Source organism: Magnolia sinica, chromosome 11, assembly GCF_029962835.1.
Source record: "Magnolia sinica isolate HGM2019 chromosome 11, MsV1, whole genome shotgun sequence".
NCBI lineage: Eukaryota > Viridiplantae > Streptophyta > Magnoliopsida > Magnoliales > Magnoliaceae > Magnolia > Magnolia sinica.
This window is the reverse complement of record NC_080583.1, coordinates 31012754-31036805: the sequence shown is the minus strand read 5'-3', so window position 1 is coordinate 31036805 and position 24052 is coordinate 31012754. Positions and strand designations below refer to the sequence as shown.

The 24052-nt window shown below is 37.8% G+C and overlaps 1 protein-coding gene across 1 annotated transcript; it reads left to right on the top strand.

Annotated features, from left to right (window-relative positions):
• Positions 1-1061: 1061 nt before the first annotated feature.
• Positions 1062-23224, top strand: LOC131219006 (protein FAR1-RELATED SEQUENCE 4-like). Its single transcript, XM_058213959.1, has 8 exons — positions 1062-1405; positions 1499-1555; positions 1993-2041; positions 11940-14063; positions 14148-14216; positions 14308-14402; positions 16074-16136; positions 22710-23224. Exons 4-6 carry the CDS (start codon positions 11955-11957, stop codon positions 14374-14376), a joined length of 2247 nt encoding a protein of 748 aa, XP_058069942.1. The 5' UTR covers positions 1062-1405; positions 1499-1555; positions 1993-2041; positions 11940-11954; the 3' UTR covers positions 14377-14402; positions 16074-16136; positions 22710-23224.
• Positions 23225-24052: the final 828 nt, after the last annotated feature.

The window sequence follows — 24052 nt, the reverse complement described above, 5'->3', positions numbered from 1 at the left end:
TGGATTTATGCACTTTTGTTTCGCTTCGGTCGGATTGAGTCGCTATGAAAAATCTATGCTGATTCTGTCAAATTTGAGGGGGACCGAAGTTGATTTCGGTGGGACCAAATTAAGGCTGAATCCTGTTGACATGCTTACAAAGACGGTTCATACAAAGAAGTTCAAGTTCTGTACATCTTTGGGCTTGACGAATGTGTAAAAGGAAGACAAAGTGTGCACGAGAAGCGATGGTGGAGCTATGATGCAAATGCTGAATTAAAAATGAGGATATGAAGCTACGAAGAGTGAAGATTAAAGACATGGTGGAGATTCTTGTTGAGTCTTAAATCTATAAAGAACAAGGTTTGTCGATGCCATTGATAGACTACTCAATGCTATCAAGCATATGTCGATGCTATTGACAGATGCTCGATGCCATTAAAAAAATTCAGAAAATCCATGTTTTATCGGTGGAATATTTTGGTATTTTACTCAATGCCATCGAAGGTGTTTGATGCCATCGATAGATTGTTGATGCCATTAAAGTCCCATCGAAGGTGCCATTGACTGTGCACACTTAAAATTGCGTAAGTGTGGGATTTGTTTCTCATTTCGATTTTGATACCATATGAAGCTATATATATCAGGTGTAATCAGAATTTGTAATACAGAGAGAGGTGTTGTAGGTTTTCTAAATTCGTTTCTAATGGTTTCACAAGCATAGCGCAGGCTTGAGGAGTATATTAGAGGCTTGTTCAAACTAATAATCTCTCACTTATCATTTTTTGCTTTTATAGTGCATTATTATCATTTTGTGTCGTAGTTTTTTTCCACAAAAGTTTTTTCGTGTAAACTTCAGTTTTCCAACCCGAGACTCAAGTGAGCCCCCAAAAAAAAAGAAGAAGGAAAACAAAGGTGAGGATTGCTCGCCCACTGCTCCCTTTCTCTCAACCGTGAGGATCCCAACCCTCCTCTCTCTCTCTCTCTCTCTCTCTCTTCCCTTGACTCCCTGTTCTCTGTCCCCTCCCTTCCCCTCTCCTCTCTATACCGTCGCTCCACGATCGTCGCACGTGCAATAACCCCCTGTCGTGAAATATGCTCCCGACACCTCACACGTGTGCATCCACATTCCCAGAATCACCCCTTCGATTCATTCAATCCCTCCTCGCGCGAATATCCTCACGCCTTTATTATTTCCCAAAGCGAGTCCCGGTGCGCGAGTCCCCTTCACATTCTCTCAAGCCGGCGGGTTTCCTTCGCCAACGAAAGAAGCAGAAGAAGAAGAAAAGAACCCGTCGAAGACTCGCCGCGCAAGGAACACCGTGAAACGCCTCTCCATCGAAGCCTCTACGCTCTTCACCGTCCGGTATCCCGCGGGAGCACCATATTCTCCAGTGCACCGCCAGTATCCTTCCCGCAAACACCAGTGCGTGCCGTCTCCTTAGTCCTTACTGCCGAATCTCAAAAAACATAAACCTTCTTTTGTAAATATTTCCTCACCCAATTGAAATCTTTCTAGGGTTTTAGTTCTCAAGATTGGAAGAAGAGAAGAGATTTTACCGCGAAAAAGACGGAGGTATGAAATCGTAAATTTCCAATTTTCATATGTATTTTCCAAGATTGGAAACGAAGAACGTCTGTTGAGTAGGAAGTTATTCGATACGCCGATAGATTATGGCCATCCATAGATATGCATGTTGGTGTTGTACACTTACTACACATGTAGCTCAATCCAAACTGTCAAAATTGTGGGTCCCACTGTGGATGGATTGTATCCTGGAAATCAAATTCACCGGTTCGTTGAATTCGGACTGTTAGTCTATTTATTTAGTGTGATCTTTAAAAAAAATAATAAAATTATCAGTTACGAAATGTCTATAGTGGGACCCACTATTTGAGCATTTTGAATTGGGGTACGTGTATGACATCTACACTGTTGAACTTGGACCAGTAATCTATTTGTTGGTAACTGATCAGACGGTTATGGTGATCCATTAGCGTGATTTCTTTCAGTTACAAAACATCTACAGTGGGACTGACCATTCGAACGCGTTGGATTGAGGTATGTGTATGCTATCTACACCGTTGAACTTGGACCATTAATGGCCCGTTTGGGAGCTTGGATTTGGAATGCATTGGAATCCAAATCACAATTACATTGGAATCAAGGTGATTCTGAGTCCTCAATTGCATTTGGTTGAAATGCACTAGAATCCAAATCTTCCATTTGGGAGCCTGTATTTAGAATGTATTGGAATTCTTCATTATATTCACAGGATCTGGATTTGATTAACTAAATCAGCTTTTATATCTTAACTTATATATATATATATATATATATATATATATATATATATATATATATAAGAGAGAGAGAGAGAGAGAGAGAGAGAGAGAGATATGGGCACAGGACGATTGAGCTTAAATTTGAGCTCTTATAAGAGCCATTAGATCCCCGTATACGGCTGGGATGCAGCATTCCTGCACAGGAGAGAGTCTCCGTATACGTGACTCACGCGCTAGTATTTTCGGACGCACGCGAGCTCCTCCTGAAGTGATGTCTCCAAATTCTTTCCTGCACCGTGATGTGTGTTTTGTATCTACACCGTCTATCCATTTGGAGAGACCATATTAGGGCATGGTCCAAAAAATGAATCAGATCCAAAGCTCGAGAGGACCCCACCACAAAAAAACAAAGGGGAGAGTGATGTCCACCGTTAAAAGGTTATGAGGGCCACGACAGGGTTTGTTCGGACAAATATTTAACATTGAAGTTTATCTTAGTAGGAATGACATTATGAACGGTATGGATGGGATATAAACATTATGGTGGATCCAAAGAAGTTTCAATGGTAAGAATTTACCTACATACTTTTTACTAACGTACGGCATACTTAAACTCTGGATTTATATCATTTTTTGGCCCATCGTCTAAATTGATCTTTCAAAACCGATGAACGTGGTGGATCTTCCCTAAACACCACGGTGGACCCCACCTAACTTACTCCTTTGGAATCCCTGTCAGCAAGGTCATCTGCTATTATTGGTAACAGGATGCGGATTGCGTCTGGGCTCTCTGGGACCCATCTGGGGAGGGCTCTCTGAGACCCACCATGATGTAATAATTTTATCCACGCCGTTGAGATTTTCTCTCAAATCATTTTAAGCTATGTCACAAAAAAATAGCCACCCAAAAGGCTTAAATGGACCACAAATTGGGGATTAAAACTTCACCATTAAAAACTTCTTAGGAGCTGGAGAAGTTTCGGATCAAGCAGATATTTATGTTTTCGCTTCATCCACGTCTACGTGACCTTATGAATAGGTTGTATAGTAAAAAAACATCACGGTGTCCCTTAGAAATGTTTCAACGATGAGTGTCATATCATTGCAGCTTTCTTTGGTGTGGTCCACTGGAGCTGTGAACCTAATTCATTTTTTATCTCATACCTTAAAATGATCTGAGAGAAAAGATTAACGGCATGGATAAAAAAATTACATCACAGTGGGCCCCAGAGAGGGTAAGATGCAATCCGCCTCCATTGGTAATGTGGCCAGACTGTCTAACAGAGGAACTGACGTTTCATGACACGAAAGGCTGTCTTCCCCAGAGCGGATTAGGTGAGGCCTCGCCCCACACAACATGGTGCAATCCTGACCGTAGGACTCACATTGATTATGTATTATATATTTACGCAATTCCTTCTTTTTTTTTTTCCAGATAATGTTTGTGGTGATTGGCCATTAAAAACTTCATGTGGGTGAAAAAAGCTTTGAATCAACATAATTTTTATTTTTTATGGTCCACTTTAACATATCAACGGCTTGGATGACAAATAAACATTACAGTGTTGACTTAGAAGTTGTTAATGGTGAGAGTTCAATCACTATTGTTTTCTATGGAATGGCTAGCCTGATATTTGGATTTGATTCAACTTTGAGATCAAGCCCTAGAATGAACTGAAAAACAGATTGGACGGTGTCGATAAACAATTCACATATTAAGGTGGGCCCCACAATCAGGCCTGCACCTTGTTTAAGTATGGTCGTGGCCGCACCTAATCTAATGCCTGTTCTTTTCTAACGTGGGAAGTTGTAATCCCAACCCAACACATGCTGATTCGTTCACATGGGTGCAGACGAAGGGATCGTACGATCCATTTTTTTTTTTTTGCCCCATTGACGGTGCAGATAAAAGACATATATCGATGCCTTCCATTCGTTTCTACAGCCCATTTTAATTAGTGATCTAAAAAATTAAGTATATCTAAATTCCTAAAACCTACTGTAAGCAAATCTATAATGTTTATTTACCATCAAACCCATTGACCAGGTCAAGAAGAGTAGGATGAAGGGAAAAAATATCAATTTATTCAAAAAATAACATTTGTGGCTTAAAAAAGACTTGTAATGATCATTCACCACATTTTCCAATGGTGTGGTCCACCAGACATTTGGATATGCTAAGTTTAAAAAATAACCTCTTAAAATGAACTTAAAAAACAAATGAGAGGTGAGGATATACAAAACAAAAAAAAAAAAAAACCTTTTAAAATGAACTTAAAAAACGGATGAGAGGTGAGGATATACACAATGTATACACCATATTAATCCATGGGACCCTCATACTTTGAGGTTAACACCCACTGATGGGTTACTGGATGCTTTAAGGCATATTTGAAAAAAATAAAAATAAATAATAATAATAATAAAATGCCAATCCAAATCTTAGGTGTATCTCACCACTGGAAGAAATAGTGGTAATTGAATAGCCATCATTAAAGTTTCTTGAGGGCCACTCTGATATTCATTTGCTATCAAACCTGATGATAAGGTCACAGAAGCATTGATGAAAGGACCACGCAAATATGTAATCCACGGAGAGCTTTAATGCGAGCTTATATATAGATCTTCCTGCAATAAGATTTCAACTGCGACAAGTACTACCTATAGGGGCTAACAGACTAAAAAGCTTGGGACAAAGCCCTTCAACATCATGAATAACTATTATTCTTTCATTCAAATAATCATCGACGACTCTTGTGTTTCATATGCATGGTTTTTTGTAGTCATAGTTACATAATTACCAAGTAAATAGGTAAATTAAAAAATTGCTATTGATTACATTATTAAGATAGTGGTGTGTCATGACCTAACGTCTCCACCTCATCACCTAATGTTTCGTCATGCATATCACCCTCGTCATCCGATGGTTCTTCATGCATATCAACCTCGTCATCCGATGGTTCTTCATGCATATCAACCTCGTCATCTAATGGTTCTTCACACAAATCAACTTCATTCATTGATGGTTCTTGGCACGTGGGAGATCTTATTCTGCAAGTAAATCATTTTAAAGAATGAATAAAATAAGGATATAATAATTTAACAAACAAAATTAAAGAATCAATCAAATAAAAATGAATAAAACGAATTAAGCACTTACAGTTTTTTTTTTATATTGGACAATTACGTCTGTCATGTCCAGGATCCCACTTCCCACATCCATTGCATCTTCTTTTATCTTTCTTACGAGCAACATTTTCCCTTTCAGAAATTAATCTTTTTCCACTTCTTTTAGTTTTAGTACGCACCGGGTCTTTAATGATTACTTTAGTAATTTTCTTTATTTGTTTCTTATTTTTAGGCACCAATGTCTCACCAACAACCAACTTCTGATCTTGAACTCGTTTGAGAATATCTTGTAGCCCTTCTTTACACATATGATATGTCTCTTTAAAATTAGCGCTTTCTTTGGTAAGATTTCTATAAATGTCTAACAAATTGCTATATCGAAGAGCATATGATTCATGTTTCTCTGTATTTAACTCCACACCACTCGCTTCGTAAACAAAATCTACTTTAGCATCCTTTGTCCTTCTTTTCAAAATATAGTGGTCTGGCAAATTGGGTATCCGAGATTGTCATAGTATACATAATATGTGCCTACATGGTATGCCCTCAAATTCAAATTTCAAGCAACTACATTTTGCTTATTTAGATTTCATCTCGAATTCAACTAGCCGTTCGGGAGATGTTCCTTCACATACTCCAACATTGTAAATGTAAAGGCCTTCCATCTTTTGTAAAAGAATTCCAGTATAAATGGTGCTTTCATACAACTCTTCTTGAAATTTATAAAAAATAGACTGAGTATAAGTCTCTCCAAGCTCTCTCTCCATGGCGAATAAAGTTTTTAACTTCGGTCTGCTACTAATCGTTTCATGATCGGCGACTAACTCATTGTGTCTCTGTCATGCTACTCCACGATTAAAACGAATTATGAAATCCATTAACGAGTTATTCTTCGACACATATTTATGAAAAAATGCATTCGTGCTTTCACTTCGTTGGCTGCTAGACATACCCGCAAAAAAAACATGTCTTAGATATGCTGGTACCCATTTGTGACGAATGTTGAATAAAGAAACAAGCTAATCATTATGATCCAACTCATTTTCTTCAATAACTTTGCTCCATTTTACTTCGAAATCTTCGGGCTTCTTAGAATTCCATATGCTATCATAAAAAGGTACTTTAAATTCATCTTTGAAAGCTATGTGACCTAACTTTTCAGGGACCTTCTACAAAATATGCCAAATACAATAACGATGGAAAGCATTCGGAAATACAATAGCAATGGCTTTTGTCATTGCTGGATCTTGATCTGTTATGATCGCTTTCAGTGGGTCCCTTAGCATTGCTTCACACCATTTTTCAAACAACCATATAAAAGATTCAGTGGTCTCATTATGGATAAAACCACAACCCAGTATAATTGATTGCCCATGGTGATTAATCCCTATAAAGGGCACAAATATTGACTCATAGTGGTTTGTATTGTACGTGGTGTCAAATACTATAACATCACCAAAGTGATGATAAGCCTTACGTGAAATCGGGTCAGCCCAAAAACAATGTGTTAATTTACCCTCCGCATCAACCTTCACATTATATGCGAATGATGGATCCAATTCCTTCATTTCAGAAAAATGTTCATACAATAGTTGAGCATCATGGTCCTTGGTTTCTTTTCTTTTATCTCTTTCATAATTTCTCACGTCTTGCTCAATGCATCCAATATTTTCGTAACCACCTGATTCAATTGCTAAAACATTCATAGTTTGCGAAATGCCTATGCCTGATTGAGTGAATGTATTTTCCAAATTCTTCTGCGCATAACAAACCTCACGATGTGATCGAAGAAGATGTTTCTTTCGAGGAGTTGCTAACTCATGACTGTGCTCCTCAACAAACTTTTTCACTATATAGTTTGGTCCACTACCCTCTTTTTTAATTGTCATGCGAGCTTTACAACTTTCTCGAATAATACTTCTTCGCCTCTTTACTACACCATGCTTCATTTGTACCTTGTTATCTGTTGTCCCCTCCTTCGAACATACAAACATCTTCCAGATCCCTTCTTGATTCTTATTGTATTTATTTGATCCTCTACGAATACTGAAGCCTGCTTTCTTTGCATAATGGTTGTAGAAGTTAAACGCCACATCAATTGAAGAGAAAGTAGTCTTTTCAATTTTTGGTTTCAACTCCTCTTCTACTTCTGGAATCCAACGACGAATAGAAGTTGTGCCAACTTGCACCACTAAATTCTCATGCATTTTTATAAATACCCGGGCCTCTTTGGCTATAACGTATTTTTTATTCTACAAAAAAAAAAAAAAAAAAGAAGTTTTGATATAGTTTATCGTGAACTTGTATAAAAGTTAGTAAATGAACATAACTCATAACAAAAATCAATATTTCTATTTCGGATTTAAGAAAAAAATTAAAGGGTCCAAAGTCAACAATAACAAGACAATTATAAATTATCAATTTCCAGATTAATATGCTCAGTTAGGAACTCGGGATGCCTAGTTAATAAGTTTTTTATTACCACATACGCAAATCAAAAGCTTGAAACAAAAGGGAGGATGTAGAAAATTTGGAAGTTGATTGAAAGCAAGGAAAGACATGAATCACGAAGAAGCAAATGAGAAAGTGGCATTTTTTATTTTTATAATAAAGAAGTGAAATGGTCTACCAATCTAAAAGGTAAAAGAAATCCAAGGAATCAATAGTTCCTAAAAAGGCGGAGGGCATGCAAATCCTAATAATGGGTAGGTACTAACAATCAACTCAAGAAGTGCAAGTTTTGTTGAGAGCTGCAGGGAATTGATGCATCCAGTTTTTACAGCATCATCCGATTTGCCCAAATGATCCCGTAAGCTGATCTATTGAAAAATAAAATAAAAATTAGGCCATTGGCTGGCATATCAAGCCCATCAATGAGTCACAAACAGAGTGCTACAAGTTCCAAATGTCTATAACTAATATTTAGACATTTCAACCCTTGACCATCAAGGGTACAATCATGATGGAAGATTGGGATCATCCAATGGTTTAAATGCATACTTCTTAGTGTTTCAACCAAGATGATGATGGAGACAGAGTAACAGGATTCATGTTAATGCTTCCACTCATTTGTTTGCAATTGCAAGCTTTCACCCTTGTACCACTTGTCCTAAAAATGCTCCCCATCCAATGAGATTGTCATTCATAGCCCAATTTCTCCTATTTATTCAAATTTTCTATACCCATCAGAAAAAATTTTACCCTTAAACCCACATCCTCCATTGCATTCCCAGAAATTTACAAACCATTCTTACAGAATAAACAAAATAAAAAAGCCAGTAATCCCTTTATCAGTTTCACAGCCACATATATCAGGAAGATTCAGAAAGCATGAAGTGTTCACAGAGTAGGACCTTATTTCCAGGGTAGACCTTCTCCTTGTTCCAATCAGGCCTATTTTACAGATCAATTGCAATCCCTACTCACTCACAAAAAATATAAAAAAGTGCAAATAAGTCTTATTGAGAAATGAATGATACAATTACAAAGACATTCAGAATGATAGAGCAGGAAATCACATAAAGATGGGAAAAAAAATCCTTATAATTTTTAGCGATCCATGTGCGTTGTGCATATGGGCATATATAAGATACATACAAACTTCACAAAACAGAATGAGGAGAAAACACAAATTGTCAATAGTGGAAATGGAAAAAAAAAAAAAAGAAAGAAGATCATTCTAACCGGTGTGTTGCACTTCAGTTCAACACAGACCACAATAACGTATCATCCAGACCGTTTAACAGGTGGTCCCACAGTGGAGAGACCAGGACTGGGGGAAGAACCTCCAGCAACTTTCTAAAGAGAGAGAGAGAGAGAGAGAGAGAGAGAGAGAGAGAGAGAGAGAGAGAGAGAGAGGTAGAAAAGTAATAAGTTAAAAAGCAAGAAAAAAAAACTATGGAGATAAATAACTTTTATCACATTAGAGATTCCATATATCAAACAAATTAAGTTTGGAAGCGTGAATTAGAGAAAACCCAAAAAGCAAAATCCAAGAAAATTAAGTTTGGAAGTTGTGACAGTCTGGCCACATTACCAATAATAGCAGATAACCTTGTCGACAGGGATTCCAAAGGAACTTCCTGACATGGTAAGTTAGTGGGGTCCACCGTGATGTTTAAGGAAGATCCACCACGTTCATCAGTTTTGAAAGATCATTTTAGACGATGGGACAAAAAATGATATAAATCCAGAGCTTAAGTATGCCGTATGTTAGTAAAAAGTGTGTAGGTAAATTCTTACCATTGAAACTTCCTTGGGTCCACCATAATGTTTATATCCCATCCATCCCGTTCATAATATCATTCATACTAAGATAAACTTAAATGTTAAATATTTGCTTGAACGAAAACTATCGTGGCCCTCAGAACTTTTTAACGGTGGGCGTCACTCTCCCCTCTGTTTTTTTTGTGGTGGGGTCCTCTCAAGCTCTGGATCTGATTCATTTTTTGGATCATGCTGTAACATGATCCGTCCAAATGGATGGATGGTGCAGATACAAAACACACATCACAGTGTGGCCCATAGAACTTGGAGACGTCACTTCAGGAGGAGCTCGCGTGCGTCCGAAAATACTGGCGCGCGAGTCATCTCTATGGAGACTCTCCTGTGCAGGAATGCTGAATCCCAGCCGATGTTTTGCATCCAATGGCTCCTAATGGAGCTCGTACTTAAGCACCATGCGGCACGGTGCGCAGGAGACCGGGACTCTCTCTCTCTCTCTCTATATATATATATATATATATATATATATATATATATATATATATATAACAAATTTTTTTTGGAGAGATAACCGAAACTTTATTAAGCTCATTGAAATATATACTTTGGCAAAAATGTGGAAATTTCGAGCCTTGGGTGGGCCACAAACATAAGGATCACAAACAAGTGACTCACCAATGTTTTTTAACCGTCCATTTAGATGTCCAACGTTTGGATGTTATAGACCATTATATTGATGTGATTTTAGTGTCGTAGCTAATAATTGGATTGTTTTGGGATATCATTAGTGTGCCACATGTATAGTGGATTAATAGCATAGCTACACTTTTGTTACACATGAGACTCTCCCGCTTTTCATTTGGATTACACCGGAATCCCAACATTTTGCTGAGATTTGAAAACACACCAAAAGGGTGTATTTGAAATATCTCTGATTCCATTTACCTCCAAATCCAGGGCCGTCAAATGCTAAAAGCAGCCACTTGCATTTGAAATACACCCATTACCTCCAAATCCAGGGTGCCAAACGACCCCTTAGTCTATTTGTTGGTAACTGATCAAACAATTATAGTGATCCATTAGCACGATTTCTTTCAGTTACGAAACATCTACAGTGAGGCCCTTTCTTTGAACGCTTTGGATTGGGTACGTGTATGCCATTGTACACTTTATGTTTTGTCTGCATGTGTATGTATGAATGTTGGTTCCCTGTCGTGGGATTAAAGCTTCTCATGTTGATTTTGGATGGAGGAAGTTGTAAAAATGGTTGCTTTGAGTTATGTGGTGGGCCTTTTTAATGGCTGCTTTTATAAAAAAAAAATTTTATTCTGCCCCAAATGCACATCAGTATGGAGCCATCTGTTCCACTAGAAATATCCACTCTGCCTCTGGTTTAGGGTACATCGAAACATAACCTTATGTCATATGTGGATGAATTGTTACTGGTTGTTAGTTGAGTTTATTCATTGTTATAGGATAAAATCTAATAAGTTATGATTTCATGTTTGATTGTATAAGTTGGTGGTCACCCTTGCATTTTGGCTGTCAGACTCAAGTAAAGACTCATCTTATAATACCATAAGTGGCAGGCCACAATACAAGTGGGCCTATATTAGTGTCATCCAGGCTATTCATGCCATTCCCCAAAGTTCTTGCCCATCAGAAAATGTTGCCATAAAATCCATGAGTTTTTTCATTGAATGTGGATAGCCACTGTTGGGAGGTCACTAATCAGGCAATAAGATTGTCAGATGGAGGAGACCTTTTGGGCGTGAGCCATGAACCAAACATAATGGAACCCACCAGAAGAACAGTCCGGATTACTGAAATGTGGACCCCACACATACAGTTGTGGTACTCAAATATAAAAAAAAGGCAATTTTGTTTGGTTGAGATTCATATGGTACTTGGATGCATCAAATGGCTCGTTGTTCTTGATGGATTCCCTGTAAAATAGCTGAGCTTGAAGATATTCATAGGGAAGAGAGTGGCATTTGAATGTTTAATGGCCAAATGCCAACCTGTTCTTCACTGGATTGCATCAAATGTCCATCATTCCCACAATGCTAACCAATCACTAGTATTATAATACTCCATTTGAGATTCAAGATAAAAAGACAAAACAATGAGATAGTTAGCATCATGTCCTATACTTTCTCCAGCATTAGAGAATTTAGTTGCAAAGAGGCAAGAGCATGTAATATTATTTATATCTGCTGTGTTATTCACTCATGAATCTTCAAGATGTTCTTCTCCTTGCAAGTTCAAATGTCGCTAGATGAAGTCGTCGTGAAAAATTGACGTGGACATGTGTTTTGCAGCATCCAGTGGTTGGCATGGAAATGGAAAACACAGAATGTCGTCTGGCGGTGGATGTCGAAGCCTTTGTCTGTGAGGATGAGGCAGAGAAGAACTCTACAATGAGGGCGTCCATTGGAATTGAAGATGTTGAACTTGGCCTGGGTGGGGATGAAATGGAAGAGAAGTCTCCAGCAAGGGAGTCCATTGTAAATAAAGAAGATGCCATTCGAGAGCCGTCTGTGGGAATGGAATTTGAAACTGAGCAAGCATTGTACTTATTTTATAAAGAATATGCTCGGCGTGTTGGCTTCAGCGTCACTAAAAGATCCACGCGCTATTCAAAGAAAGACAACACATTAATTGCTGGCTTGTATGTATGTTCCAGACAAGGTTTCAAAGTTGAAAAGGAAAACATAGTCAATCCACGACCAGTCACAAGGGTAGGCTGTAAAGCAATGATAAAGGCAAAGAGAATGGACTCCAAGAAATGGAAAATATTTAATTTTGTGAAGGAACATAACCATGAATTGAGTCCAGGGAATGTGTACTCTCTTCGATCACATAAGAAGGTACCCAAATCGCAAAAGAATGTGATTAGAAAACCACAGGCTTCTAGAATAGAAACAGAAAATATAGTTTCTTCGATGGCCAAGCAATCCAATGGAATCAACAAGTCAGGCCCCATAGAAAAACAACGTAGAAATCCAATTGAGAAAGAAAGGCGAAAGTCACTTGCAGGAGAAGATGCACAATCTATTCTTAAGCATTGCATGCGCATGCATGTATTGAATCCAGCTTTCTATTATGCAGTGGAAGTGGACGAGGAACAACAACCAAGAAGTGTTTTTTGGGTTGATGCCAGGTCTAGGACGGCATTTACATACTTTGGTGATGTAGTTACCTTTGACACTGCATACTTAACAAACAGATATAACGTACCATTAGCTCTATTTGTAGGTGTGAACCACCATGGGCAGTCGGTGCTGTTTGGTTGTGCACTCCTTGCAGATGAGACAAAAGAGTCGTTTGTGTGGTTGTTCAAGACATGGCTTGCAGCAATGTCTGGACGACCTCCAAAGGCATTAATCACTGACCAAGATAGGGCTATAAAAGCAGCAATCACAGAGGTTTTTCCAGAAACTCACCATCGCCTTTGCCTATGGCATGTCTTGAAAAGAGTTGCTGAAAAATTGGGTTACATATGTAGAGTTGATCTGACGTTCATTGATAAGTTACATAACTGTGTATATGACTCTTTGACAATTGATGAATTTGAAATGAGATGGGATAACTTGATTAAAGATTTTAACCTTGGGCAACACCCATGGGTTTTGTCATTGTATAAAGATCGACAACTGTGGGTCCCAGTGTATTTGAAGGATACATTTTTTGCAGGGATGTCTTCTTCACATCCACATGAAATTATCGACTCTTTTTTCGATGCATATGTGAGTCCCAAAACCACACTGAAGGAGTTTATAAACAATTATGAGATAGCGCTTGAGAATCGGTACAAGAAGGAAGTCCAAGCAGATTTAGAGACATCCCACACAGCACCCTCATTGAGGACACCGTCACCTTTTGAGAAACAAGCAGCATCTATCTACACTAGAGAAATATTCAAGAAATTCCAAGTTGAGGTTTTTGGAATGTCTGCCTGTTCTATTAGTTTTGTGCAGCTAGAAGGGGCAATCACAACATACATAGTGAAGGAATGGGAAGATATAGAAAAGCTGAAGGGGAAGGATTACAGAGTTTTGTGGAATGGTTCTGAAATAAGAGTTTCTTGTATTTGTCGATTGTTTGAGTTCAAAGGCTTTCTTTGTAGGCATGCGTTGGTTGTCCTCCTAACATCAGGTGTTCCAAAGATCCCATCACATTACATTTTGAAACGTTGGACAAAGGAAATGAGGAATAGACATGTGTCGGATGAGTGTCGTATTGAACATGCATGTGTTAGTGATCCCCCCAAAACTATCGGTGAGCGCTACAACGATCTATGCCAAAGATTCATTAAATTTGCAGAGGAAGGATCATTATCCGAAGAGAGCTACATTATTGTGCTGTATGAACTACAAAAAGCAATGCAGAAAGTTGCAGATGCTAACAATAATATCGGGAGACTCGCACCACCTGGAGTTAAGGTTTGACACTCATTTTAACTGTTTTCCAGGTTCATCGTATTTGAGCTGAATGTGTTTCTTACAGTGAGTCCTCAAATATTGTAGGATCAGTTGGAGCAGGGAGTACCGAGTCTTGTCAATCATTATAGCATGCATGATTCTTGGCAACAAATGGTTTGATGCTCTCCTTTAACAATGATGCATTTGCTTAACTAATTTAACTGTATGCTTTTCTTTGCATAATTGTTTTTCATTGCTATCACAGGGACGAGAGTATTTCGAGCATATTGGATCTTGCGAACCGGTATATCACATAAGAGAACCTTACCAATAGCTGAAGTTATGAGCACTTAGCTGAAGGTACGAGAACTAATTAAGCAGTGATTACCAAAGTTTAAAGTAGTCAGAGAAGAAAAGAATTTGAGAAAGAAAAAATGCCATATGGGGCTAGACTACAACCCTTATTTATAATAGTGGATATTTATAATTACAAATATGTCCTTTGCACTTAAAGAAAGAAACGAGGGCAAAAGAGGAAAACATAAATAACTTAAAGAGAAAATAACAGAAGGGCTAAAGGCCCAACAGGCCCACACAGATGTCTACACTCTCCCTCAAGCCAAGAAATAAAATATCAAACATGTCCAGCTTGCCAAGGTACATCATCCAACTTCAGCAGTAAGAGCCTTAATGAAGGTATCCGCCAATTGAGTAAAAGACAGTAAATGGAGTGAAAATAATGCCAACAACAACCTTCTCACAAATAAAATGACAATCAACTTAAATATGTTTTGTTTGCTCATGTAAAATAGAATTAGAAGTTATATGAATGGCAACTTGATTGTCATAATGACTAGGCATAAGAGTCTTCATTGGAATTCTCACTTAGGCACAAGAGTCTTCACAGGAATTCTCAATTTAGTAACAAAACTTTTCAACCACGTAATTTCACATGCGGTATTCGCCATATCATGATACTTTGCCTCAGCATTGGACTATGCAACAATTGCCTGCTTTTTAGTTTTCTAAGTAACTCAATTACCTTTGAAAAAGTACAATAACCTGTTGCAGAGCATCGATCATCTTGTTATCCTACCCAATTTGCATTAGAGTATCATTCAATATCAAGATTGTTATCATAGCTCAATAGGATGCCATGGCCGAAAGAAAACTTGATGTAGGGTAAGATGCGATGAATTGCTTCAAGGTGTCCAGAATGGGGAGCACGTATGAATTGATTTATAAAACTCGTCGCATTAGATAAATCTGGGCGAGTAATAGTCAAATATATCAACCATACAAGGGCTCATATAGCTAACAAAGCTTGATAGTCTTCGTAAATCTTGACAATCTTCAAGCAAAAACCAAAACTTAAATTACCTGATTGTTGCCCTCAAATAGATTGCTGAAAAATTAAGGCGAAAAGAACCCAAAAACTGCCATGATAAGAAATTCTAGAAAACCATGGTGATGCAAACCAATTTCAAGAAAATTTAGAAGAAACCTTTAAAGAAAATCTGTCCAAACCTGTATATCCAGCAAACCCTATCTGCCGCAACTGGTTTTCTTAAGAAAACTGGCATAAAAGTGCTCTGAAAGTCTGATTAAAAAAAACTGAAAAACAACATCCAAACAATTAGCTACCTGTGACAAAATCTGAAGCAACTGCAAGATCCCTCCTCAAAAAATCGGATCACATTGCCAAATAGGCAGCAATGACTCTCAAATAGGGGGGGGGGGAGAGAGAGAGAGAGAGAGAGAGAGAGAGAGAGAGAGAGAGTATAATACATAACTTAAAAGAGAAATAAGCCAGGGACCAACAGGCCCACACACAGATGTCTACAAAAGTATTACCCGAATGAAACAACTCGATACAGGGGTTATACGAGGGATACAAACCTGTATCAGCAGTGAACAATATGATACACGATACGCCAATTTTAAACCTTGAAGATGGTAATTTATAGTGTTATTGTTTAGCCTGTTTTACCATATATGTGAATTACTTATTATGGTTATCAATGCATTCAGATCTTGAGATGCTATTGAAAGGTTTTGCCGGAGGTTATGTCCAACAAGATTTAAGTCCTCAAGATTTGTTTCTCCAAACTGTCTTCTTTTGCGGTATGCCTATATATAGGGATGTAGCTATGACTCTGTCATTCCCCTTTTAGGTCTGCCTTTGGAAAATTCTCACCCTGCGTGCAATAGAGCTAACTATTTTACTTATACTTCAACTGATCAAATAATACACAAACACACACGTGTGTGCACTCACACACATGGGCATTGAAAATTTGAAGCTAGTGAGTCTCTTTGCCTTTATGCAGATATTTTGATGAAATCATGTATAGGTGGATGCATAAAACTGCCTCATCTTTCATTTAGTTATGGTGTTGGCAGATTTTTCAAAAATACCCTTATCTTTATCCATTTAAAAAAAAAAATCAGGATCATCTTCAAACATGTCTGGAGGTTTCATGGGGAATAATTTTTTCAGATAGTTTGTTATTGCTTTCTGTGGTGATTATGAAGTTTGTCATCACTTTTTGATCATCACTATTTAGTGTGGTGAAATCATCATAATTTATATATAGTTTGCCTTCCTAATATCTAATGCATTTTTAGGTGCATGTTTGGTGCTTTGCATGCCTATGTTTTAGCTGAGACCATGGTCCTTGATAGAGTGAACTAGCACAACAGGGTTTGTGTGGCAACCCCCAATTAGTAATGATAAGGCTTAGATAATGATGATGACAATGATGATCTGGTGCTTTGCATTTCATAGTTTGGGTTACTTTGGTACTCAATCCTTTTTCCACAAGAAACATAACAACCACTTGCAAATCCATGAGAAGCATAAAAGACAATGCAGTTCTGGACCAACACAAATAAGGAAATAAGCATTAGAAGAAATTTGTGTTTATACAAATGGAACACGGTTGTGGGTTCAATAAATTTTCTCATGCCTGAAAAAAGAAAAAAAAAACACTTGGGGACCTTTTGGATTCAGTGAAACAGTGGGAAAAAGAAAAAGAGTTTCTTGAGAAACCCTCTTTTCGTTGTTTTTGAAGTGCCACGCCATCAGAAAGAGTCAGAAATCACATTTCCTATGCGGGAAATTTTTCTTTCGAAACTGCGCATTTATTTTCTCATGCACTCCTAGGAAACGGCGTTTCCTTTCCTACTTCTGTAGTCAAAGAAAGGTTTCGTAAGCACACACCTATTTGTTAAAGGGGAAATTGCTTGTACTATAGTAGCGTGATGGATGAAACATATGCACTTAAGGCTTGTATAAATATCATACAAGCAATCTAGATTAAACTGTCTAATTCATGCGTACCAGTTCAGATGAAACATGAAATAAAAATTCTGCTTATTTAACTATCTGACTATCAGGTTTTTGGGCATTTATTGGACTGCTAACAATGAAAAGTGAAAAATCTTATGTGAGCATGAGAGGCTTGATATTAATGAAGAAGAAAGAGAGAGAGATGAGAGGAATGAGGGAGATGATAGAGATATGGGGAAGGGAAAGAGAAGTGATATATGTATGAGGTGGGGGTTAGAAAAGAACCCTAGCCTCTTTTATATAATAGGAAGCCCTGTACAAAATGTGTGCCCAAGTTGGGTTTTTGCATGGGCTGGGTCTAATATAAGAGAGCTTATTCAACTGTTGTTCTACAGCTTACTCTACTCTGTGTTCTGACTTATTCAACTGTTCTTCTACACTCTCCCTCAAGCTGGAGCATATAGATCAAACACGGCCAGCTCGTTTGCAAGATAAGAACTATGGGAAATGGTAATGACTTGGTGAAAATGTCTACTAATTGGTATTGGTGTGAACATGCTTAATGGAGATCTTTGTTGATACAATCTTCTCTCTAATAAAGTGACAATCTACCTCTATATGCTTTGTCCTTTCATGAAATAAGGGATTATTTACCATGTGAATTACTGCCTCATTATTACAGTGAAGGATCATGGGCTCAGTACTGAAAAGCTTGAGTTCTTAAAGAAGGGACTTTACCCATAGAAGTTCGCATACTGCATACCCCATGGTTCTGTATTCAGCCTTTGCATTAGATCTTCCTACCACAGTCTATTTTTCAACTTCTCCACGTGACCAAGTTTCCACCTACAAACATACAATACCCAGATGTAGACTTCCTATCAACTACTAAGTCAGCCCAATCGGCATCTGCATAAGACTCCACTTTGAGATGACTATATGATTTATATATAGGACCCAATATAGGAGCTTTCTTCACATAGAGAAGGTTGCCCAAGACAACATCCCATTGCTGTGCATAAATCTGCTCACAATCCCTACAACAAAGGAGATATCTGGACGTGTGATTGTCAAGTAAGTGAGCTTCCCAACCAATCTTCTGTATCTTTCTGGATCTTCATAGAAGTCACTATTTCCATTTGTCATTTTGTTATTTGGATCCTATGATTGGGCGTATAGGCACGTACACCTAGGCCTTGGTGTTAGCCTTTTTACTTTTTATTTTTACTTTTATGCTTTCCTTATTTGTCCCTTTTCTTTCTTTAGATTTTTTCTCCTAGTAAGGGCACATATGTGATTGTTCTCTTTCTCCAATTGTTATAAATAAGGTAGGGCTAGGCATCCCAACCCTATGAGTTTCTTCTCTCTCTCTCTCTCTCTCTCTCTCTCTCTCTTTCTCTCTCTTTGATGCAGGACATATGATTTAATGCTAGCATGCAACCTGGAGATTACGAAAGAGTCCATAAAGTAATTCAATTCACAAAAGATGCTAACCTACCAATTGATTAAGAGTAAATAACAGGAAATAAAATCTGATTTAACCTAAATCACATGCCCGCATGCTAAGAAATCACATAAATCAATTAAAAGTTGGACCAATGGAAGGATAAAACTTCCAATTTAGCATAGGCACGTTCCACACTCAATGGACAGATTTATAGGTCTTATGATTAGGCTTAGGAAATGGGAAAATCTGAAATTAGGAAGATTATGGTTCTGGGAATTGAGGATTTTGGAATTAGGGTTTTTTTTAAATTGGAGAAAATAAGAAATTGAAGATCTTGGGTTTAAAAGGTTGTAATGGGAAGGAAAAGAGGAAGACAAGAGAAGAAGAAGAAGAAGAAGAAGAAGAAGAATACCTTTCGAAGAGGAGAGAGGAATGATGTAAGACGAAGAATACCTTTTGAAGAAGAGGAAGATGAAAGATGTACCTTGGAATCCACCACCAAACATGTTTTTACCCTTCCACAATTTAATTGGAAGGGAGCTTCTTTTTTTTTTTGTTTGGAACTCCACCCTTTTGTGCTTTTATAATTAAAAATTTGGAATTAAATCCAACATAATTACAACTATGCCACTTACTTAAGTAAAGTGGCCCATCATCTAAAATAAGAAAACTAAAACATATATTATCAATCTCAACCATCAAATAACTCCTAAAAATAACAAATAACATAAAGAAAGCAAGGTTAGAGTCCAATGGGCCCAGATCTAGAAGATCTGGTGGCCCGATGGCTTGATCGACAAGATCCAACGGTTGGATCGACATGAAATAGAAATCTTATGACTAAAATGATCTCCTAAGCAGCCCACATGCATCATCCCAAGGTGAGGTCTTCCTGATGCATGTCCAATGCATGTGGGGTCTTCAAAATGGTCTGGCGGGCCCCGTCTGGTACTCGTCTCCCATCTACAAAGAAAGTTGTGTTGATGTGGGTGGTCGTCTCCGTCTCTGGTACACCTGAGTAGGTCCTCTGATGTCCCCATCACGCTCTCTCTCTCTCTCTCTCTCTCAAATTCTCTCCTTTAATACTATTAAATCAGTTAGGTTGCTCTTTCTTTACTTTTATACTTAATCTTTGCATATTTTTCCTATTATTTTAAGCTTGATGATACCAAATGTCATTAAATTTAATTATTAATCAGACTGATTTGATGCAAATATCATAAAATTTCATGATATTTGGCGCAACCAAGCATAACTTTAATTAAAAAATCCAGAAGTAGCACCACTCACCATGTAGCTTAAGCCTCACACTTTAGAGGGGTAAACACCATGCTACGTGTTATTTGCTATTTAGAACATTGATGTGTGTGTGTGTCCCATAACCTAAAGGAGAGCCACCAAATGCACCGTGTGGATATACGACACACATCACGGTGGTGCCCATGGAATGTTCCAAGGGAAGCTCCCATGAGGTCAACCTCATTGTGTGTGTGTGTGTACACACACCCACCCGATGTTCATAGAGAATCCTTGTAGGGAGGGTGCATTTGTTCTAGTTGGCCAAGCGGCCATCCCCCGTCTTCCCTAGCCAGGTCTTCGTCATTCAAGGATCAGTTGATGCGCAAGGATGAAGTTCTTCAGTGCTGCTCCAGGACGAACAGTAGAGGCACATGGAGGTATTGGCTCTCACTATCAATCGGATGGAGGGAACCGCGGTGCCGATTGAATTGGGGCTCGAAGAATTTGTTTGTAGTTCGAGTTTCGTCTTCAGTAACTTGGAATCATCAGGAGGGATTGGTGAAGACGGATTGAAATAGACTATACTGGTTGATGAGTATTTCAACAACCCCTTTTCCAAGAGTCTTATCAATGAAACTATTCATTGAATCGCGGAAGAAGTCTCTAAAGTTTAGTTGTTGAATAGTATAGTTAAGTTGATTCGAAAGCTTTCAGTATAAGTCTGACTTACAAGGGGGCCCCGTATACAGATCGAATTGAGTAGTAGCATCAACTACTACTACGTCATATCATTGAACGAAGAACCAGAGCACATCCATCTCTCCATGCCAATCATTCCATCCATTCATTAAATCCCAATCCTCCCACCATCCAATATTCTTGGGTGGAATTCAAATATGAAGTACTTATAGATGTGCCAACTCGCCTGAAATAGTGGGAGGTAATGTGCATACGAACTCTCCATGCTCCCTTAGCGCCATTGAAATCATGCTCTTAATACTTTATTTTATTTTTTTAAAACAATTTTTTATATATAAATACCTCCAAAAAACAAGTTTTTCTAATGAACACCTTTTAATTTCTTTTTTTTTTTTGTTTTAAATCTAATTATTTTTTAACATAAAATGCTCTATAGGACTAAGCCATATTCAATGTAGATCCATTCCAATATCTCATCATATCCAACATGGGTATTTTGACATATTTGAAGCATGCAGGTATCCTAGCTTTATATATTATAATAGTGGCAAGCATAACTATTCAAGTATCAAAAGTGGAAAAAAAATGAAAAGTGATTATGCATTAAGAGATCATAGGGTGCAAATATCATTTCCCAAAATTATATGATCACTATGCAAGATCAGATCTATCTGATCAAGCATTCTGTCCCTTCCAAATGATCTCTTCTTGTAAATGTGTCTTTCCTAACTCAAACTATTTCACATTGTTAGGTTTTCATGCTTGTAGATTAATATATAGAGAATGAAAGAGGAAGAAAGAATAAAAAGAGGAGAAGAAAATAGGAGGAGGAATTAGGGCTGCAACGCCCTACTTTCTCGTCTCTCTGTAGGGTAATCTTTCTAAAAACAAAAGGGGATTTTAAGTTATATAACCAAACATGATGAAAGTGCTTGCCACATTTTACAATAAGACAAGTACACAACGAGTGCACTTGATGAGACTAAGGGACTATGAATAATAATAAAGACAGTGGGCTGTACAACCATATGGCCATCTAGGTGGACCGCATGACAATGCTCTTGTGCATACTAAGTGACATTCTGTCCTTTGTTCTAAGAAATGTAGCTGGGAGGAGTTATGATTTGCTGATACATCAGGTTTTTGTATGCCTATTGAGTGCTTCCAATGTTTCAGTAATTCAAGTCATATGAGCCATCGTTCCAAAACTCGGTAACTAGACAAGAAACTTGGTCTAGTCAACTCAACTTGACAAGATTTCTAGCCGAGCCACCAAGAACTCACTGGTGAGCTTGACTCAGTTATGACTCTGCCAGACTCTTTCTGAATCGGTCTATTTGACATGACGCAGCGTGACTCGAGTCGCGTCACTCTCTCGATGATTGCTTTTAAGTATGAAAACTAAAGTGCAGAACATGAGTTTCTTACCCACAAGCCACGACCTTAACTTCGAGAGCCAAGTAGTTCTACAAACTTGTCATTTGCTTCTTTTGTAATACACTCATAACATATCTTAATTTAATTATAAAGTATCGAGTTGGGTTTTTTATTTGACCTGACTTTGCTGAACATCGAATTGAGTTGAGGTTTTGTTTTGTTTTTTTTTTTTTTTCAAAATATGATGTGACACATTGTGCGGGGACGCCCTAGAAACCTCCCAAATTGGAAGATCATAACCATTTGATATTTGGCCTTTTTCTGTTGAATGTGGACTGTTATACTTTTTTCAATCTGGACCATCTATCTGTAGGCCATTTGTCAAAGGGCTGGGTCTTCCGATCTAGAAACTTCTACTAGGGCATTACCTGTCCATGGTGGGGCCCTTCAGATCACCCATTCATAGTCCCACATTTACAGATTCCTGCATGTCTTTAAACCCATTAATTTGCTGATTCAGAGGATGCTATTATCCTTCTTTATTTTTGGTTCCATCTTTGGTTATATTCTGACAAGCTTCTGCTATTCTTGTTGGTTTATCTCCATCTTATAGTTCAGTGACCTTGGAGAGAAGGCATCGATGGTCCGATGTCCATCAAGGTATCAAGGACTGCCTTGGTACGTCTCTTGTAACTTCTGAAAGAACTACAATATATCTCCCAAGCATCTGGTGTAAATGACAATTTTTTACTTACAGCAATTTTATTGAACTTCAAATTGCGGTCAGGTCAAAGCCAGGTCTGTCGCATTATAGGAATTGTATGGTCCCTGGCTGATCCGTCCACTTTATTTCATGGATGAAATGGCCTTGTGTAATTTCTTCCACCCATGGAATGGTGGATGGTCTGGATGAACTGGCCTTGCGGAATTTCATCCACCCATGGAATGGTGGATGGTCTGGATGAAAAAGGTTTTTAGGTAATTTCTTTCACCCACTCCAACTATGGATGGTCAGTTAGACACTCAATGAGTCTTGGGTTTGTTCCTCATCATTGTATGCATATAAGGTAGAAATACACTAAAATCATATGTTCATTATGTGATCTATGAAACAAATTGAATTGTACATCCACCCTAGTTGAGATTTTTTATTTTTATTTTTTAATGTCAATGATATGTTTGGGTTTTTTTTTTTGCAAATACCCACTTCAATAATAGGGTATTTGCAAATATCCACTAGTCAGTTTGGCAAATAAACATACCATTAATATGCCGTTATTGCAAAATCCATATGCTGTTAGGTTTTTTGCTAACACTAACAGCTATTAACTTTTTGTGGCTTTTCTTAGAAAACAATAAAAATAACCCGTCTTTAAACTCTTTCCCTCCTTTTGGAAAAGAGAAAAGAACAGAAAAGAAAGAAGGAAAAAAGAAAATGCCTTGATCATATTATATTAGGATACGGAGATAAAAAGCCCCTCCCTCTTTCCCTTTGCATTCACCAAAATATATATGACCATATCATCCACACACGGATTCACCAAAAAGATGGTGAGATGGTGGAAACCTACACTGATTGAACCGTCAGAATTGTGCGCCTATCGTATATAGGTAGTGAATAGGAAATCACAATTATCAAATGATCCTAACGGTTTGATAAATTTCTATAAAATGAATGGTTACAAAAACAAATAATTTGTAAAAGGAATAGTAGCAGACCTCACTAACAAAAATCCGGATTCTTTGGGGATCCACCGTTAATTGTGGGCCCCAACAGATGGACGGTGTAGATCGCATGGTTGGGCTCCACAAACAATTCCCCCGAATGTAAATGGAGGATAACAAGGATAACAATGAGTAAATAAATCTCCCAAAGATTTTAAAAGCATCTTCCAAATATTTTAATATTTTCAAAAACAATTTTATATCCTCAAAAAATTTTCTATCTTCCCGTTA

Coding starts and splice junctions, on each gene's coding strand:
- LOC131219006 (XM_058213959.1), top strand. CDS start 11,955: ATGGAAATGGAAAACACAGAATGTCGTCTGGCGGTGGATGTCGAAGCC. Junction 14,064..14,147: donor TCGCACCACCTGGAGTTAAG/GTTTGACACTCA, acceptor CAAATATTGTAG/GATCAGTTGGAGCAGGGAGT. Junction 14,217..14,307: donor ATGATTCTTGGCAACAAATG/GTTTGATGCTCT, acceptor TTGCTATCACAG/GGACGAGAGTATTTCGAGCA.